Raw genomic sequence first — 21,506 nt, forward strand, 5'->3', positions numbered from 1 at the left:
GCGCACATCCGCATTTCAAAACTGACTTCTCCGAATCAGTTTCCCACTGTAAAGGCACCCTAGAACAACCCTCTGCCTCAGCAGAGTCCTCCAGCCCACACACCTTTTCCACTGGTGCCTGAGGACAGCAGTTCACAAGCAATGCAGCTTGTCTTAGGACAGCATAAAGATTCCTGCCCCCAGGTAGCTGCTTGATCCATTGCCCTGGTTCCTGCCCAAGGATGAGTAAGCCACTCAGACAGAACTTGAATTACTGCAGGTTCAAGCCCTGCACACTGAGGCAGACCAAATTTGGTTCCAGTTGGCTTAGTGCCCTGGCTCATAAACTGTGACAGCTTGGAAGCAAACACGCTTGGCTGTCCCTGAAGCATGAGACAAGGGGCAGAGGAAGTAAGAACTTGTCCAACCTAGCTTAAACTGCAACCCATGGTCTCCTATAAAAGCAACCAGTCGGTCAACACACCAAAAGCCCGGGACAGGACCCTGCTCCACTGGAAGAGCAATTAATTCCCCCTGTAGAAGCTCAAGCTGGACATCGCGATCCACAGCCAAACTCGAACTACACACCCACACCAAAACACAAGTGACCTGCGGGATAACAGCAATGCTAGTGCCTTACGCATTCTCAATGAGCTGCTCCAGGTCTTGCACTTTCTTGCAAAGCTCCTCTGCCAGAGGAAAGCTCTTTCCCACCTTCATAAACAGAGCTGCTATCTTGTTGCTGCGCAGGAATCCTGCTGCCCTCCGCTTCAAGCCGTATAAGACACAGGCTTCCACCGCAGCTGCAACAGAGCAAAGTCGTTACTGAAGCGGCAGGAGAACTCGGAGCTCACGTCACAACAGCCGGTCTCCTGCTGCATCCATGACCTTACTCCACAGGAGAAATGTCTCCCAAGAGGAAACCAGCACCATGTTCTACTTCCACCTAAGCAGACAAGAGATCAGGGAACCTAGATGTCTTTTGACCCAAAACAGCAGACAGCGGTACAGCTTTGCTGCCCGCACAGTCATCAGATCTGCTGACTATATAGAGGTACAATTTTAGTTTTGCAAAACAGAAGAAAGACTGAGGTTGGTGAAGCTTATTAGAAGTTCAGCTCATCCGAACCAAATGACTAGCTCGATGGAAGTAAACACGAACCATGGGTGTGCCAAGACGCAAGTACTGCAAAAGAGAGTCAACTTGTGCCTGCTAAAGTAGATCCACAGTCTCCCCAAAATCACCTGAGAGGGACTAGTCAGGCAGACTAACTTGTCTTGCACTCGCTTAGCTGACCAACCGGCAGCCTAAAGAGACCTTACTAGACTGGCAGTGAAATGGGAACACGCAGCTTTCGAACCGCAGAGGTGGTACCTCTGTGCCACCAACAGTGAGCGGTCTGCACTGACGTGCCAAGCTCGCAGCCTGGATTAGGATTTCTCAGGGCACTTTGCTCATTCATAAAAACAGAGCGGGAGAAAGGACTGGGCCCACTGTGCTTGCAGTCCTTTGTTCTGAAAATGCCAGGATACAGCTCTGCTACACGATATCCTGAATGCAAGTAAATTGATGCTAATGCTGGAAACTCTCAGCATGCACGGAGGTTGTATCCTGCTTCCAGGTCTGTGCCGGCATGATGGCTGTTATCAGAGAGGTGATTTTCCCAGCACAATAGCAACCGGTTCATGGCGTGACACTAATCACATGGATCAGGAGCTGCCAAGAGCCCACTCATACAGAGTCACTCAGGTTAAGCCTGTGGGAGTTTAATCTGTGGTTTAACAGCACGAAGCTAAGTGTGGCTGTACACCGCACAGTGATGCTGTGGTCCCCTGGCTAAACAGGTTTGAAACCATTTCAGGTGACCAGACCATCTACGGGGCCAGCAGCCACCACAGCCAAGCCTGGGACAGAGAGCAGGCTTTTGCAGGGCACTGCCATCAGTTCAGGACTTGGGGTCCCTCCGCAAGCTCAGCGCACGAGTCACTCTCTCTCCAGCGTGCTCATCAGTCCGGCCACCATCACTAATCATTGGGCTAGATGGAAGGATGGGAGGTAAAACTTCTCAGATTGTATTTTAGAGCAGAGAACATCCCCACCTGGCCTGAGGAAAATGTCCTCATCAGACATGCAACAGCTAACAAGCAAGCACGTCGCCTCTTCTCCAGGTAGGATAATTGCTTTGCTAGGCAGACAAACAGGCTGACATTCTCCTCACAGGTTTCTTGCAGATTGTAGAGAAACCAAACAACTCCCTGAAGTTTTCCCTTTGGCCCAGTCTGAGCGATGGGTGCAGCTGGAACAGATTTCACCTCCTGGCCCCCTGTGCTGGGATGGTCCAAGCGAGAAGGAGAAAGCCTGGGAGCAAGAGACAGGCACACTGAGGAATTCTAAAGCAGCAGATGAAATGGGGCAATTTTTTCACAAAAAAAATAATTAAAAAAAATCTGTGTCCACGCAACCGTTTCCTGAAAAACCTAAAGGCAATAGAGAACCTGGCAATAAACCACAGGCAATGCCAGCAGCTCAGTCTGGCTTCAGAGACCCTTCCAGCCTGGTGGTGACTCAGTTGGCTCCTTGCAGCTGGTATTTGGCAGTTAAGTCCCCGTGCAAAGCTTCACCTAACTCCCTGCACTGGGCCCTGCCGAAAGGCAGCACCAGGCACTCACGGGACCAGAGCGAGTGCCCAGAACGCGCTGGCCTCCTGCCCTCTCCTGCCAGGCTCCCTGCCTGGGCACGCAGTGAGCGGGGAGCTGGCTCTGCTGGCAGCGGGAGATGGCAATGACTCCACAGAAAGATACACACACGCACAGGCTCCACTGGCAATCTGTTTGCCAGAATCCCCTGGGAGGGCTCAGGATGGATGTCTAGTGTCAAACACAGACTTATTAAACAGGCTCATCAAAGCACTGGAAAATTACACGGACCCACAGTTCTGCAGGCTATTGATCCGGGTCTGACAACAAGCTTTCTGGTGCACCAGCACCCCGCCTTCCCCAACCACCCAATGCTGCAGAGCCAGCCACGGTGAGCCTTCCCTGCGGCAGCCCAGCAGATGCTGATTTGCCTCTTGCCTGGAAAGGCATTTTTTCCTACAGCTGAACAACTCTATGGAGACATTTAAAAAGACATTTCATGCAGACCCATCAACATCAGCTCCCAGGACTGAGAGAAGCTCTCATTATCTCTGCCCTGCTTAGTGCCATGCCTGAGTTCACCGCCGAGCAGACACGGTGGGCATGCAGCATCTGAGGTGCTGTGAGACATGTCCTGTGCTAACAGCAGAAAAGCAACACATTTGGGTGAGCCCAGTCCTGCTCACCCAATACCAGCCATTCAGAGCCACTGGATAGATAGGTAGTTTTTACACAAAGCCCTGCACAAACCCTCCTGAAGCCCAGACATGCTGCAAATAGCAGAGCCCATGCGTGGATGGGTCTTCCTACCCGTCCCAGAGGATTATCTGCAGCTGCAAAATAAGACCAGACTGCTTCATGGCTTTGGGACCAAATGCAAGAAGACCCACACCTCCCTCACACACACTCAAATCACCCCACCCCACATCGCTTCATTCATTTCTTCCATGCTCCAAGACTAACATAAAAGCGACAGACACAAACAACCCTATCTGCCTGAGGCTGCACCCAGCCATGCCCGTTTCAGAGTGCCCAGCCATGGAAAGCTCCGGCAGGTCTCCACTGCTAGCCCCCCACAGTGGAGTCGGCCCCAGCTAAGTGAGGTCAGGAGCCAGCTGAAGTGGAATTGCAAGCAAAAAACCCACAGTTTTGTTTTTTGGAATGTAAGGTTATACTGACATAGAGCTGAACTAGAAACCACAGCAGCACCTTCAAAATCTGGGGAGAAGTCCCCCCTCCCCTCTCCACCAAGACCAAGCCAAGGGTGAGCTCTCGGTGGCACCACGCTGCCAACATTAGCTCTCTACTGATGGAGCTGGACTTCAGCCCCTGAAGTCTGTTGCCAACATTGGCAGGGCACCATCACCCCCTCCTCCAATTTGTATTTTTGGGGGATTTCTCTGGTCTCAAGCAGCCATCTCCAGCTCTTCAGAGGTGACCTCAGCCTCCGCAGTGAGTGCCAGCCTGGCTGGGCTCCAGTGCTCACCCGGTGCAGCTTGGTGCCAGAGCTGCCGGACACAGCGCAAGAGCAATGCTGGATCTGTGGCATTCGCAGCTGTCAAATCAATTATGCTGCCAAGCAGCAACTTATCAGGGCCCAGTTACCTGACAGCTGCGTGTGGTGACAAGAGGCCAGCAAGGCAATGAGCCCAAAAAGCCCCTCTGTGCCTCACACCCACCCTCGTATACCAGAGAGAAAAGCCATGCAAGCAAGCCTGAGGCAGGCAGATGAGGTGTCCCTGACTCTGCTGCCCATCAAAATGCATCTCTGCCCCTGCCAGTCCCCAGGGTGCCTTACAGTACCAAGCCAGGAGACAACAGCCCACCCCAGCAAGCACAGGGCTGTGCAAAGCAGCACAGCTGAGGGGCAGCTGCAGCTCACAGCACCACGGCGGACCAGCAGCCAGGGCTGCCTCCCTGCAGCCCTCGCACAAAGGCAACTTCTGCTGGGCACCAGATGCTCAGTGTGCCATCAGTTCCATTCTGAATTTCCAGCAGATAAGCAAGAGCGCTCATGGTCTTGCAGGAGAGCAGCACATCATGCTGCTCATGTCACGGCCAGTGCATCGCACCTCCCTGCCAACCAGTGAGCAGCACGCGGGAGAACACCCGGACTGCTGAAAAGCCTCCCAGCGCGCTCCAGCATGACAGAATGGGCATCAGCATCCGTCAATGCTGTAGCCTGGATGTCTCCAAAACACAAGTCCTGCAGGCAAAACTACACACAAATGTGCAGCCTCCACAGGAAAAACTCTCCCTGTGCCCTCCCAAGGGCTCGGAGGCTTGAGCACGCTAAGAGTGCCTTGTCCACACTACATGCAAGGGTAATGGCAGTTTCTTTTTTAACCTTATGAATTTTTGAGCCCAGTTCATAACTTACTGTCACCACTGCAAACAGACACTGTGAAGAGATTCTCTCCATCCCCAAGGATATGATCTACAGCGTGGTACAGGGGCTTTGTGCAGCTACACCCAGGTAAGGTAGGAGTTCTGTTTCTTGGCAAAAGACTAAAGGTATTTCCAAGATCTTGAGAGCTCTCTGGCCTGGCATGATTCAAACCACTCAGGGGTTGAGCATGAAAGCAGTCTCAGCACTGATGTGGACAACAAACCCCTCAGCTCACGCAGGCCCCCAGCCCTGCCGCCAGCTCTCCATCAGCCTCCCAGGGCAGCGTAACGTGACAGATGCCAACTCGCGTTTGTCTGCTTCAAACCCTTCCCTTACAGGCAAAGCAGGGCAGCCGGGGGCAGCTGCCTTTTCCTGCCAGACCACTGGTTTCATCAGAGGGGGTTTGCGGTACACTGGCTACGCAGAGGGTGAGGAGGGCTTGACAAGGAAGGCTCTTGTGAGTGGATCTCCCCAGAGAAAAGGGCAGCTCTGCCCAGCCAGAGCCAGGCTTGCAGCACACTCCGCTTGTCAGGGAAAGAGGTTATTTATAAGCTCTATAAGCTCACCTGTCTCACAGAGAGCCACAACAGAGGAAGGTGCGCATACTATTCAAATGAGAAAGCAACAGCAGACAGACCAGAAGGCAACACCAGAAGCCAGTGAAAGTGCAGCAGCATCATTAAGAAGCCAGAAGGATCCAACGAACCCTTCGTGCCTGGATGCCTCAGGTCCATGTCACAGGAGCCTATAAATAATTGCAGGCTGTGAAGCCTCGTGCTGCACAGAAAAGCAGAGAATGAGTCACACCTTGAAGTCTGTTCTGCTCTTTCGATGCCATTTGGTCAGCAGTGTACAAAGGCACATAGGCCTGAAACCAGCACCAGCGTGTCTATTATGCAAGGGCCCAGGAGAAAAGGAAGAAGGCAGCTTCTTTGCTCTTCAGAGCAGAAAAGGAGACCTCGCAGCTCCATTCTCCTTCTTTTTTGTGCCTCTGTCTGTGGATACTAGTCTTACTCAGCGGTAACAGTGCTGCACGAGCCTTCTTGGAGCAACTTCTTCAAAAGCTAGTTGTCATCACTTCTGTCATTTTCTTCCCAGCCTCCAAATTAGCAAGCTGCCCTTCAGCTATTTGTAAATTGAGGAGAGCTGCTCCCCCTCCACACACTGCCTGCACCGTTTGCTCAGCAGCAGACACATGGCCCCAGCCTGGCATGCTGGAAGCACAGCTGACTGTAACTTGGCAAACACCCCTGCTGAGAGCAACAGGCACAGCAAGCAGACCAGGCTCCGAGCAGGCACAGGCTGCCACCCCCTTACCTGGAAGCCAGGGCTCGTGGTTTTGGAGCAGAGCAGTGAAGAGGTTCCCTGGCAGCTTCAGTCCCAGGGCTGAGCCACAGGACAACAGGGGAGTTTCTTCCTTTGCCCTTTAAAGAAACTTGCTTGGCCAGGGACCCTGCGAGGTCCATCCACATCCCTGTCTCAAATCCCTGGCAGCAGCAATGCTGAGCAGACACCCACAGCAGCAGAGCCTGGCTGCCCTTGCCCAGGCCCCTTCATTTGCAGGAGCAACGCTTCCCCTTGCAGCTATGCTGGGCTTTAAGCAGGGACCACAGGGCTGGCTAGCTGTCACCTGGGGAGGACACGTGGCAGCAAACAGCAAGGCACAGAAAAAAGCAGCGGATAGCTTTCCCAGCAGCTGGCAGTGGTCTCTCCCAAGGTCCTTTCTGCCATACCATTTAGAGGGGACAGCTAGCATCCCGTCCCTAACACTGCCTCTCTTTGGAAAGCAGCTCTGTGCCCTGCAGAAAGGGATACAGTTTGTTTCTGCCATTTAAGTGCTTTGCGGAGGCAACTGCTGGCCTGGGAACCCCTGGTCTCAGGGGTTCACCACTGCACAGCAGCAAGCGACAGGGAGGTGGCTGAGATCTGCCCCAGGAGCACCCAGGCACACTGCAGAGCAGGATCCCCCCCAGCAATTCTCCACAGAGCCCCAGGACCGTGATGAACAGGAAGGCCGTGGCTGTTAGGAAGGCTCAGGCCAAGGGAGCCCACATCACCTCCACTGCGCGGCATAGCTGGGCCCAGACTCCGGTTCTGTGCTGCTGGCGCTGCAGCCTGGCATCACCCTGCCTGTTGCCATAGACACTGCCACGGCAGCTGGGGGCAGAGCCAGCACGTGGCGTATAGCACTGGCACCAGGGCTGCAAAATTGGTGAGTGGGCAGACAGGGAGCATAGCTTCCTCCAGCAGAACTACGATGATGCCTCTTCTGTCTGTCATCTCAGTAGAAATCCGTGAAACGCAGCAGGCAGCAGGCAAGCATCACAGGCTGCTAAACGGCAGGGGAGGCAGCGCTTCCTCGGCAGCGGTGCATGGTCAGGCAGTGTGTGAGATCAGACTGAGCCAGGAGAAAGGGCAGCACCCACCTTGCCGATGGAACCTCTACCCATGCCAGAGGCACAGGCACGCATACCACGCCTCCCAAAAACCCCATGCTGCGCCCTAGGACAAGCCATCCTGCCCCAGGAGTCAGCAGGCAGAGGGAACTCTAACCACTTCCATCAGGAGTCCAAGTGTAGGAACTTTGCCTTGCAAAATTCAGGGAGCATCCCAAAGAGGGCAATTCTGCCGATCTTGGTAGATGAGCTTCATCTCACACATGCAATTGGGTAAGCACAACAGGGTAAGATGCCTGACAGATTCACTAGCCCTCAGCAAGTCACTTTCAGCAAACTACCTCCACCATTTGCCCAGTGCTGCCAGTGACCAGCAGTGACAGCTTTCTCATCCACACTGCCCTGAGAGCAGCACCCGGAAGGACAACCACAGTGTCTGGCAGGAATCTGGCGGAACGGTCCATTGCAAAGCTGACTGCTACTCTATGTAACGCTGCCAAGGGAAGGGGCTATGAACAGATTCAAAAACAAAGGCACCTGGGAAAACCACCATTGTGCAAGCCTACTACCAAGCCAGAGGACAGCAAGGAACTTGCTCTTCTTCCACAGCGGTCACTGGTGTCTCCCCAAACCAGTATCCATCTCTCAGACAGTTGCTAGTGAGGAGACAGAAGCAGATGGAGGGCACCAGATGCCTTGCCAAAGCACACTCTCAAGCTCTGGGTGAGTGGGTAAACACTTGACACTGACAGGGCTGGCAGGGTATGAAAATCACAGTTCACACACCTGAATAACGCTGTTCCTTTGTTTCCTTGAAGCTCCCCATCTGGCTCCAGCTCTATCCCACCTGCATCCCCAAGGGGCTGAGAAATTTTCTTATCCATGCAGCACCTAGCACAAAGGGCCTGTTCCATGCCCAGGGCTCCTGGGCTACAACCACCTCACTCATCCAATAGCCTGATATGTTTGCCCTGCTATGAACCGACTAATTGCTTTCTGCCTAGGTTTGAAATTCATCAAACACCCCCTAGTCCACCAGCCAGGTCTCCCCACTTTTGCAAACACTAACCCTGGCAGCACCTGGCAGACTGGACAGCTGAAGCTGCTGAAGAAACTGCTTTATCTTGGCATTAACTGTGTCCACGGCAGACACTACTCTCCACTTTGAATGGGTGACGAAAGCAGCACAAAAGGGTCAAAAGAATAGAAATAATCTCATTTCACCACCCTGATGGCAAATTCTCCCCAACAATCAGCAGTGATCTCATTAAAGGGCAAAATTATGTTTTCTTCTGTCAGAGGAGAGATGGGGAGCCAACATGCTGGACCATCAGCACCACTCCGTGGGCTGCTGCAGCCCCCAGAAACTTCTCCAGTGTAGAGCAGTTGCCAAGACAAGCCTGGGCACCGCCGCCAAGTGAGCTCGCCAGCCACACTGTGTGTTATCACACGGTGGTTGCAGTTTGGGCTGCCACAAACCGTGCTGCTCCATGGGAGCTGGTGGGCTGCCCTGAATGCTCCTCCCAGGATGCGCTGGCCTGCTGAGCCCTACAGCAGGTGGGGTGCTGAGAGCTGGCCTCAAACTCATGACTTGTTCCACCCAGAACACGGCTGCTCTCTCCTGCTCCGTATACCTTTGAGATACAAATACTCCTCTACTGCTCCACAGTCCCTGCCCAAAGTCCTCCTGCCACATACCATAGATAAAAGACAACAGCTTTTCAGGAAGGTTTTTATAAAATGCTTTGCCAAGATTTTGATGGACCCATTCTGAAACACTTCCACACTTATAAAGCTGTCACACCAGTGGAAAAAAACCAAGTGAAAAAAGAAGGTTAAGTGAAAAGCACAGCTGCGAGAAAACAAGCCCAAAAGCAGCATAGTATCAGAGCAAATCTTCCACAAATTCCATTTAGAATTCTTTAGCAGCCTCCAGCCTCTGCTCCTGCTCTCAGGCAGACTGAAGACTCCTTTCCATAAATTCCTGTTTCATAATAGCAAGGAAATATTTGGATTTGACAGACTTTCTGTTGAATCAGTTCTCAAGGGAATTAAAAATAATAGATTATTTTTGGTATTTCTTAAGTGACTATACACTGCCAACACCCCTACTACTTTTAACACATCTCTATATTTTAAGCACAGAGCAAAGGCCTCAGGGACTCAGACCACTGCCAGAACAACTCATCCTCTGGCACTAACCACCTCCCCAGCCCCAGCACACACCCCACAGTGTGTCCCCAGGAAAGCCACATACCACAGCCCCAGCGCCAGGCAGGGAAAAGCCCAACATGAAGAGGGTGTTCCTGCCCCCATTTCAAGTCAACTTCCCACCAGAGACTCACCACAGAAGGAGATGATGTGGCTGCTGTCCTCATGCACAAACTTCCTTGTCACTGCCTCCTCCATGATCTGCTTCACCTGTGGAACAGAGGCCCAGTTAGAGAAAACGCTGCATTTCAGCCATGGAGCAGAATGGGGAGACCTGCAGAGGAGTGGGCGAGATGCTCTGCTCACTTTGTGTCTGTAAGGACACTCCTCTGCTCTCTGAGTTTTCTAATTGCTGCTAATAGCACATGAGGTCTCACAGAGAATCAATGCACCTCTGGCTGCTGAGCACCACTGGCTATTTCAACAAGTCAGGTATAAAAAAAAATAAATGTGGTTTTGTTGTTGAGAAACTTCAAAGTAGGAAAACTATGAGCAGAGAATTAACTTCAGGAATCAAGTACCATTTACATAAAAGAGATCTTAATAAGGGTAACCAAATCTCATATTTAATGCTTTTACAGTATTTTTATGTTCTTTCATTTTATGAGGATTTGACAAATTTCATGTGACATTGCTGTCCCAAATGACTCCAACCATCTGTCAATGCCAAATTCAAGGATCACCTGGCACCAAATGTGACCAGGAATGCCATTTGCATAGCGATGCAATCAGCACTGCCCTCTGACTGACTGAGCCTCTACTGTCTATGACACATTACTGGCACTCATTTCAGTGCAATTAATCAAAAGGAAGCTGTCACACAGGTTGCACATCAGGGGAAGAACATAAATAGGAACCCACATAAATTAGGAGTGTAATTTTTGCAGACACAAGATGGAAGGTCAGGCCTGCCAGGTAAGCAGGCTGCAGAGGACAGACTGTAGCCTTGGAGAAGCTCCCAGGACTGCCTGGCTCATCCACAGCAGTAGGTCAGAGGAGCCTGAGGAGTCAAGGACTACCAGAGCAAGAAATCAAAGTACCCCTAGCACTGCTGCTCTTCCTGTGTACCTGTTGCTGTCAGCACTGACAGTGCCCAGCTCTTTCCGTCCCACTGAGAACATCCCTTTCATAGCATACAGACCCCTCAGCCCTGTTTTGGAGATAGGGCAGGGTCACCCTGTACCTAAGTGCTCATGAACTTGTGGTGCATTAAAGCTGTTACACACCCCCTCAGAGCCGGCAGCTGCAACCGCTGCTACGAGACTGGCTCCCCATGGCTCAGCTTGAGCAGCCTGAACAGGATTACCCTGCAGAGCTCATCCTCACCCTTCCAATACGAAGCACTTCCCACCGTGCCTTCAGTCTCCACAGATGCACCTGAGCCAGCTCCCTGCTCTCCAGCCCACCTTCCCGTGCAGCCTGTGCTGTTTGCTTGGTGTTTTGGAGCTAGAAAGCTGGGCTAGAGCAAGCTTTGATTCAACCCTTCACAGAAACTAAGTTACAAACTTGACTCACTATCAAAGGAGAGGATTTTTTTAAGTGCCTTGACTTCCTATTTCTGATGGTGAGCTTCCAGCACTGCCATCAAACTGCTGTCCCCTCCCTTTGCTGAATGTCTCCTGTTTGAAGTGTGTTGTCCTGCCTGTGTGCCTCCCACTGCTCCTGGGAGCCACCTTGCTGATGTGCTGAACTCCCTTGTCCTCCAAAAGAAGGACACTGAAGGGAACACCAAAACACATGCTGCTGCTCACCAGTAATGCAAACTTGCACTCTCAGCAGAAATGACTTCTCCCAGTGTCCACCAGTTGGGGGAATACTGCTCAGGGTGCTCTGACCTTCAGGGTGGGATTTGGCATGAAATGCCCTTCAAGCTGGATGACGTGGGGGAGTATGGTCCTGTGATCAGGGCAGAGCAGATCAGGGAACACAGAGCAGGTCTGAGGGCTGCCTCAGCTCTCAAGCAACATCATCTCCCTTTGTCCCCACACCTCTGTAGGACACAGGCACTGCACGTGAGATGGGGAGTTTAGTGCTCAAGGAATTTGGAGCCTTGCTCAGAAAGTGCTAGAGAAGTAGGTGTTATTAATGAAGGAGGCAGACCTAGCCTGATGGCCCCATGAACTGCCCTAGCCCTGGAAGCTGCCCTCTGGCACAATCCAGCCTGCTTCCTCGGCACCATGCCCGCTGAGCCTCACCGGCTAAGCCCTGCCAGCTCTCATCATCAGACCACAGGATCTGCTGTCCCTCCACCTGTCCCCACATCACTCCACAGCCCTGGTACAAACACTGCAGCCTTTCCAGGCAGATCCCAGCTGTTCTGCTCACAAGGTGCTGTGCCTCTTACAGCCAGCCTGTCCTACCCTGCTCAGAGTGGCGGTGATTTCCATCCCCTGCTGTCACCCTCCCTAATCCTGCTGAAATCAGCGAAAGTCCAGCTGAATGTTTGGTCCTTAAACGTCCAGTTCCTCACTGGTTTTCCTTTTAAATACAAAGCTGTCAGCGTGCCCGGATTTCATCTTCTAGTGCCTGTATAACATCTTGCTTTTCACTCTTCGGTTTCAAAAAATGCAGGGGAAAGGGTTCACAGTGCAGAGATGTGCGCATAAGAGAGGTTCTGCTTATCAAGATGCTCTCTCTGAAGGCACAGAGAGGAGGAAAAAAGCACAGGTCAAGACTTGGCCAAGCAAACCCTGCATGTATGAAAGACCTTTAATGGCATCATTTGGGGAATTAAACTCCTTTGCAAGATAAAATCAAGGTCAATTATGCAAAGCTGACAGCTCAATAAAGGAAATCCTTTTACGAATATGGATTAAGAAAATGTCATATCTAAAGCCAGAAGCATCTCACTGCATGTCAAAGCAATCAGGTCAGCTCCCAGTACTGCTCTGCTCCAGTGTGCTGGGTGACTAACAGAGCCTGCTTGTGAACCCAGGAGGAGCAGGACTTGCGCAGTGATTCCACCTGTATCTGGAAGATCAGATGAGCTGACAGTGAGGTGAGGACCTTGGGACCGGCGGTGGCTCAGAGTGCTGGGAAATTGCCCTTGGCACAGCACAATACAGCTCCTACATCCCGACTCTGTGCCTGGAGCAGCGACTCCAGCTGCAAGAATGCCCCAGGCGCAGAGGGCTCTGCTTCCAGAGACCTGCAAGAAAGCTCCTTCTTCTACCTCACCACTGTGGCAAGTGGCCAAAAATTGCAGCTGTCCCTTATCAGGGCACCTTCCAGCAGGGTGAGGCAGGTGAGGTTAGCAAGCCCTTCCTCTCACTATGCCCAACATAGTTTTGCCCCTTGTACCATTGAAAAGTGCTGAGCACCACAAAAGGGGACAGCTGCAATCCTCATTTGGGCTTCACAGTTCCAGCAGTGTTTTATTTTAAACTTCAACAACAGAAGGAACACTGCGAAACAGAAATGGGGACAGAGCAAGTCCCGGTGACAGGAAAGGAGTCCTTCTCTTCTATTTGCTGTGTTATAGTGAGACATATCCCTTGACCTCAGCTGCAGGGGCGAAGTAGAGACACAGCACACACCTCATGTCCACCAGTGACCAGTGCCCAGGTACACACCAAAAGAAGAGCTCCTCCTTTTCCTCCACCTGACATACAAGTGTCCAACGAAGACATGCCAATCCCTCCTTCTGAAACACTAATCAGTCCAAGAACCATCACCGATCACACCCTCATTGCAGCCCTGGCAGGGAGGCCCAGTGATGCACACCTCAGAGCCTTCAGGGATGTTCCAAGATTAGGCTCTCCCAGCAGGCTGGGCTGCCTTTGTCCAGATGGCTCACAGCCCTCACCTGCCCGGGATGAGCTTCCTCTGTCAGCGGTTCACAGACACTTGTCTCACTAGACAACTCACCTACTAGAAAATGATGAACACATCGCTACCAAATGTACCCTCATGGCAACACTGCTATTGTCTATATTTTAACCCCCGCTCAAAATACACTTGAGAATCAATGCACGATTACCAGCTTCCGATTAAAACAGGAACATATTCAAATTTAAGCGGTATATTCAAATATTTGCCAGCCACCTTTCACGTAAGCCATCGTCTCACTGCTCTGATGCAATGCCTGCAGTCGCAGCTACTGCAGGACTGCCTTCTGTGGGGCAGCGACCATCTGGTTACTCAGTGCCTGTGGAGCAACCAGCACAGCGGGACTCCAACTCTGACCAGGCATCTTGGTGCCAACACAGCACAAACAACCTGCACTCTCATGGCACACAAAAAAACAACCTTTCAAGAGAGACAGTTTAATGGAAAATTACTCATTAAAAGAAAAAAAGAAAAACAAACAATGCACTGTATTGACTGAGGTTATCACACTAAAATCAAAGATACATGAAGAAATAGAAATGGAAAGCGGATTGCAAGAAGGGCATGAAGGGCTAGAGCAGAACGGGAGCAGCTAAACAACAAAAACAAAGCCCCAACAGGTAAGGGCTAGACAGATGGATACAGTCTTGTAACAGAAAATGAGTTTTCAAACAAAACAATCTTACATTTGCCCATAAACAGACACAGCTGGCATCTGTAGGACAGCTCCAGCCCAGACAACCCCAAAACTCTTGATGGGTCTCCTGTGCTGTTGTCTGCAGGTCCCAAAGGACTCTTCCACCTGGACCCCAGCCCCTCCACAGCCAGCTGGGATCACAAATGCCGCAGCAGCCATCTGCCACGGTGCTCCCAGATCCTCTCTGGAAAGCGAAGCGTGTTTGTGACACTGCAGGGATGGAGAATGCCAGCTAACCCATGTTTGGCTCACTCTATAGAGAAGACTTGAACAGCCTTTAAACATGCTGCATTCCAGCATTTTAATGCTAATTCTCATATTGTAGCCAGAACAATCTCAACAAATGAGGCTGCCCACTCTTTATCTAGAGCCAGCCTAAGGAAAATGAGATGTTTGCTCTTCTTCTATTAGAAAGGAAATTAAAACAGCAACTAATAATTTAGCTGTAGGTAAACTCGAGAGGAATATTATAAAGTATTACACAACAATAAAAACACTCCTCCTGGCTCCAACTGTGAGCACAGCACAAGTCACCCCCTGCCAGGAGAGCGGGGTCACAGGGACACCTCACAACAAGGTCTCCACCCAAACACAACAGCATTAATTGCAGTTCCAAAAATACAACAGAAGACAAGCTAGTCCTGACATTACCATCTGAATCACTGATTCGTGAACAAGTGAGCTAGTCCTTGGCTTCATGTGCACGTCTGAATTACAAGGAAAACATTTTTTTTTCCTCCTTGTCCCACCTCCAAAGCCAGATCCAAAAGCCACAGGCATTGAGAAAACCGAGTTATGGCATTCACCAGGGGCAACAGCAATCCCAGCACACCCACTTCAGACCAGCGATTTGAGCTTGCATCCCCATACCTGCAGCGAGGCTCCTGATCGCAGATGTCTCAGCCTTCCCTTTGGTTCTCCTTGGCCTGGCCCGCTCCATCACAGTCAAAACATTGCTATTAAAATTTTGTTTGACTAACCACTTTTTCTTCCCCCTTCAAGAACAAAACCAAAACCTTACCTATCCAACAACCCCCAGACCCCAAAGAGGGATGGAGGCTTGTGTCTCTCTGCTACAAAATTCCCAGGGTTAGACTTCAACTCAAAATCCAATGTTCCCGCAACAGTGCTTCTTAACTGTACCCAGTCCCAGCCGCCATTCACATCGGTGGAGCAAACCAAGTATTACAGCAGTTGCAATAACCACCGAGCTGCAGAGATCAGAAGCAAACCAGTAACCCTGGGTTTAATTAGTCTGAGGCAATATTGACTCAGAACTCTGTTTCACCTGGCTGGATTTTTCCAGGCAAGTCACCATACAACCTGTACTCTAGATTATCCAGTGATGTTTACAGTCACAATTTTCCCTGCCATGCTTCTTGCAAAGTCCTTCGCTGGTTATTAAGGCATTTGTATTGAAGCACAGCATCTCCCATGTACTTGGCTGTGCTCGTAACTCTGTGAAATTGTTTCTAGCAATGCAGATGCAGAGTGGCCAGCTTCATCCTTTTCCCAGTCCTGTTTCAAGGTGAAGCTTGGTCACTTTGCCAAAAGGGCTGCAGAACAGCGAGCTCTGTGCAATACAGCTGTGATGACACCCCCAGGCGTGGGCCTGTTTGCTAGACCCTGCTCGTGGCTCCCGGAGACGGGGTTCTGGAAGACAGCCTCTGATAGGGAGACACACAAGTCACTGAGCAGTGAGGCCAACAGCCAGGTGCTCAGACTCTTTTGTCCCACTCCAAAGGGGCAAAGCAGCCAGACACCGAAACATGTACATCCAGAGCAGTGGTGTAGAGGAATGAAGCTGGGTTAATTAGCATTGATAATATACAGCTGTGGGCTGGCTTCAGGGGCAGAGGGTTGGCCAGTGTAGATAAGGTGCGGCTGTAGCTGGTTCTGTTAAGTGCTTGAGAGTCAATGAAGAGAGAGCAGCCAAGGAAGAAGCAAGAGAAGAGAACATATGCCCTGGATGAGGAGAGACTAAGAGAAGGCAGCAGAGGGACTGGCATGAAGAGTACGTTGGTATGTGACGGTGAAAGACCTTGTTGCAGCTGGCTAGTTTTGAGAGTGTTGTGACACAGTGGGAGAACAGAACCAGGTCTGATTTCTGCCCTTGTAGTGGGACCTCCCACAATGAGAGACACTTCATATAAATAAAAGCTACAATAAGATAAATGCCTTCAGTGATTGAGTTGGTCTTTGCAGAAGTGTTTTTAGAAACTGCTATTGATCAGGTCTGGTCAGAAACAGCAAGACCTGCTGCTGAATGTTCACATAGCCCGCATTCTGAAAACAAAAGATTCATAGTAAAAAACATAGTGGAAATTGAGGTGTCTTCTGCTACCTTTGAACATCCACCTCTGCGTGGGATGCCAAGGATTTGGGTGGGATGAGATGATGCAACACCAGAGCCAGAAAAGCTGCACTGCCTGTATCCTCTCAGAATCTACCTTGCCTAGGAGGGCAATCAAGCACTGACTATCATGGTGCCAGACAAAATTAGCCTGCCCACCAGCAGCACTGCAATAGCTCTGAAAAACCCCAGCAGATACAGGAGTAGCCCTGAAAAATCTCTCTTCCTTCCCAACTCTTTTCAAGACTGCAGGAAGATGACTCTTGCCTCAAGTAAATATGCAGGGAATCAGGAAAAAGCATCCCTATAAGCATCCAGCACAAACAAGCACTGTGTTCAGGATCCACAACTGCTGTTTGTCAGTGAAGTCTCTTCACTAAATCTCAATGGGTTTCTTTTCCACAAACTTGTTTAATCTGCTCTTCTATGTTAAAAAACCTCACAAAACTAAACAAACAAACAAAAAATTAACAAATATCTCCCACATTGATGATACAGGCTTTAAACTTGCTTTTGTCTGTTTGTTCTTCCAATTCTTTTATGAGCTGGTGTTTCCTCATTCTCATTGCAGTCTCCAAGTGCTGCTTTGATTATGTGTTTGGAAGTTAACTCTAGCACTTAAAAATCCCATTTTACATGTCATTTTTGGTGCAACATGTCCATGTGGGCACTCCTTGCGGTAATCTGAGCGTTTCTTTAATTGCTTCTCCAAATCAAGATCTCTTTCCAGGAATAAGCTCTGGTTCAGCTCCACAGGAAGCAGCTTCCCATACACGTGCAAGACTTTCCATGCAGTGCTACAGTGTTACCATTTCTCAGGTATTATAATATGCCAAAGGATCACTTGGTGAAGCAGATGCAATATTAAGACAACCCTAGACACATTCGTATCTGCAAGGACAAATGTGATTCACTTGCACCACAGCTCCAACAGTCATGCTGCAGGGCTTTGCCACCAGGTCAGCCAGCCCACACTGCCCAGCAGAAATGCCAGCCTCTGGCTCTCAGGCTGACTTGTACCAAACAGTTGGACTTGATCTCAAAGGTCTTTTCCAACCTAAATGACTCTGTGATTCTATGATTCTAAAGGTGGTTCAGTGTTCAAGACAAAGCAAGTGCAGAATCGCTGTTCAGCTCTAGGACACAAACCCCAGGTCCTCTACTTGTGTATGGACTGTGCGCTCCAGTGCCCCCAGAGCTCTCTGTGTGCTGGGTGGATAGAAAAAACAGCACTTTCCATCACACTGCCTGCGCTGCAGCTAAAAGCCACTTTTTAAGCTAAAGTGGAACTTCTCAGTCCGATACCTCTCACAAACCAGATTTATCCTCTCATTTGAAATGTCTGCCTATTGTCTGTCTTGTTGCTACAACATCCTTTTTTTAGCAGACTTGTTTACAGAATTCACATTATCAAACTCAGTGTTGCAAGACAGTTTATCTTCCAAAAGCAGGTGCCAGACTTTTCCAGCACCATCACAAGTTGCAGCCAAGCTCTGCCACTTACCTAAGAGTTTATTAGCTGACCACTAAATAATTCAAATTAATTGTGCTCCGGTCAGTTAAAATACTGCTAGCTTCAGAGTACATGCACTATTTATACGCACAGACTTCAAGGACTCTCACCAGCCATTTCAATGGACCAAGAGAGATTACGGTCCCCTTGCACCACAGGAGGACAGCACCGGGACAGCTCTAATGGCACCACGCACTTTACATGCACTAGCCTTTAAAGCCATTTGTCAGCTCCATATTCTTGCTGCCACAGAAACATTGATCTCAATCCTACCAACTAAGACCTTTGGCTTTTCTAAAAGTCTTATTTAATTATTCATCATCGCTTACTAAATAAAACACAGCACCTTCTGCAGCTAGGATATCATCCATGTGATACACGTGGGATTTTCAGGCCAGCCAGCAGACCTTCCCCAGGAACCACGTGTACTCATGGCTGGGAACTGGGCTGAGTCTCCTTGGGGGGTAAGGCGGAAGCAGAACTCTGAATATTTGGGCAGTTAGCTGGAAAAAGAAATGTAAAAGGCATTACATTGAAGGGTCCATAAAGCAACATTGTACCTTGGGAGAAATGGGAACGATCCCAGTGATGCATATTTGCTGACAGTATTTTTCAACAGACCTTCTTCATAGGGCATCAACTTTTGGCCAAAAATCCATACATACAACACTAATTTAAGATCATGTTATAGCTGGTTCTATTCCTGTTGTGTTTGTCAAACGCAAATTTCCCTACCATCTGTTGGCACTGCTGGTACCACTAGCTGTAAGATGCTCAATAAAGGCACTGAAACATTTTAGGAAAAACTTTAGTCATTTCTCTGTTTCCAACGTCTGATCTCAAAGCTTTACCCTGCTTTGTTCTGCACCCATCATGCCACGAAGCTGCGGTTTTCTGAGGTGCTAAACGCTACACTGACAAGCAGTTTGGATTCAATTAGCAAACATGGCAAAGACTGACACTACCTGCACTGAAACTAGGTGGAACTTCCAGCCTCGAATTGCTTTGAAGTCCTAAATCTGTGCAAAACCAGGTATTTCCATGGCAACGGCCAGGATACCAGAAGAGGATGACCTTTTGGGAGCAGAGAGGAGAGGCTGGATGGGGAGGAAGGAGGCTCCTCTGGCATACAGATCTCGTCTCCTTGAATGCTGAGAAGGAAGATGAAGGAAGGAGGAAAGCTGCATGAAACCTCTTCTGGGTACAAAACATCAAGCCAGGGGTTCTGGAGTGTGAAAGCACTTCTGCACACCACTGCTTTTATCTTCAAAAGAAGAGAAAATGGTCCCCAGCGATTAGTAATACTCTTTTCAGAAGAGATTGGTGCAGGCAATCGAGAAATGCTGCATTAAAGCCATCTGTTTACTTTTAATATAGGAACGTTTGAAAAAGGCTGACCTGGGTGCTTGAGAGACGTCAGAAGGTCCCTCTGCAAATAGAAGCTTTCATTACAAACCTTCAGCTTATCATACTCATCTTCATTTTGCCTGAACAGTTTTGATGGCTACACAAAGGCCTTTTTTAAAAAAAATTGGCCTTGAGAACATTTAAAGCTATCAACATTAATTTTTCAAATCCTAATAACATTAAATTAATTTACAATTTTCTACCAATCCAGAATGAAATAGCTGGCAGTGACAGCTGCAATCTGATATTTTGGAACTATGGGCATATGTACGTGCTCCAGAAAAACAAACTCAAGCTGCAAAAATATTGCTCTTACCGGTCACTCTGTGTTACTTAGCCACGAACTAGACAATATGGCTGCATAGCGGGGGCACATCATTTAAAGGGTGGGAGGAAGAGAGACTGACTATTGTCCCTATGATACATGATGATGCAATTAGTCAACAGCTACACAGTGACAACCATACAAGCTATTAAAAATAAATCTTATATCCGATAGAAGATCATGGGACATCAGCAAGCAAGCAGCCTGTGGTCAGTCAACAATAGTTTTTTAAAACAATTCTAGGAACAGGCAGCAACATGTTCTATACAGGCACAGCAGCTGTTGATGAGTAAAAGAGTTAAAGCTGCTTGCCGAGTGGAAGGTTAAAATATAAACTACGTTTCTGCAGAAGAATAAACAAGACAACTGATTACTCCCCCTATTCCATTCAGCTTTTCACACAACTCATTTTCCAGGCACAGTATAGTACAGCCTGTATTTCACGGGTAACACCTGCTTCCCCACCTATTTTTCTATGCAGTGCAATTACCTGGAGGCAGTCAAAAACATACCTCAGAATTCTCCTCTATTAAAACTGAAATGTGCAAAAGAAGGGGAGAGGCATGGGTTGCAAGAATATTTTTAGTTGAAAATCCAAAGCCATTTTAAACATGGATATTTCAGGCTGTGGGTTTTTAAAGAAGCCTCATTCCAACTGATAATAGCTCTAAACAACAAAAAAAAAAATCAGGGAAGATTTGGTTATGCTTCTTATCTTGCATAACAGGAAACAGGATTCCTCAGAAAGACATACTTCCACTCCTTCCCTTGCAGTCAGCTGACAAATAGTCAATTTTGCTATGACCGGGGGGGTGGGGGGGGAAAAGGGGGCGGAATATGATGGTGATAGCACAACTCATTTCAACTTGTAAATCTACTGCAGAGCAGGACTTCTTAAAAATAAAAATGCATTAACCGTGGCAACAACCAAATATTAAAGCCCATTTGCTCACTGCAGTGCTTTCAGTAATTTTGATCTATTGTTTTATCTACCTTCTCTAATCATACCTCATCTTCACAATATTTTATTTGTTCAGTTATTCCAGTAGGATGACAGATGTGGCGTGGCTTCCAGAGTACGATCCATAGCTGCCCCCAGTCTCAGTGGAGCTCACCTGCACTTGAGGACCCCAGCAGATCACACAGAGCCATGGCTGAAGCAACATCAGATAATGGTCTAATGAAATGAGAACACACAGTTTTGTGAAAGGTAAAAATTCTGGGGTGGGGGGAGTGGGGGAGACTTCTGCAGTTAGCCCCTTCTACTACTCCCTGAAGTCTGCACAAGCACTGGACTTAACCTGAAGTCAGTTTAGGAGAGGAAGAAAAGACAAAACCATGAACAAAATGGGCCTAGCGAGCAGGGAGCAACAGGCAGAAGAATGCCCCACCAGCTCCCAATTTCAGACATGCTGCTAAATAATTAACTATATAATGCATGGAATCATGTTTCCCCAGGTTTTTTTTAAATCCTAACAGAGCAAAGCCCAGGTGGAGAGAGCACACAGCACGGGTCTGCCATGGAGCATCCCCACCTGCACAGCAGTGCACAGACAGCCCCTTCTCACAGGACCAGGGTCCCTGCCAGGTCTTACTGCTTCCAGCTGGGAGAAACCTGAAGTGCAACCACCTAGTGCCTGTGCAGGCAAAGAACCCACACCTGCACCAACATCCTGAAGCAGAGCCCCGAGCAATGAGACCCACCAGAAAACAATCTCTGCTCTGCACCTGCACTGCCCTTACTAAAGGGCTGCTGGAGAGATACTAGACT

The 21,506-nt window shown here is 49.3% G+C and overlaps 1 protein-coding gene across 2 annotated transcripts in view; it reads right to left on the reverse strand.

Moving 5' to 3' along the window:
* Positions 1-21,506, reverse strand: part of SGSM1 (small G protein signaling modulator 1) — a 49,690-nt gene that overhangs the window by 25,866 nt on the left and 2,318 nt on the right. For both annotated transcript variants that reach the window (XM_080403774.1, XM_080403773.1), the window contains exons 3-4: positions 9,747-9,822; positions 620-782 (exon numbers count right to left, since the gene is read on the reverse strand). In XM_080403774.1, the coding sequence (XP_080259900.1) occupies positions 620-782; positions 9,747-9,822 (239 nt within the window). The remainder of the gene's footprint in view (positions 1-619; positions 783-9,746; positions 9,823-21,506) is intronic.

This window comes from Falco punctatus (assembly GCF_963210335.1).
Source record: "Falco punctatus genome assembly, chromosome: 1".
NCBI classification, from domain to species: domain Eukaryota; kingdom Metazoa; phylum Chordata; class Aves; order Falconiformes; family Falconidae; genus Falco; species Falco punctatus.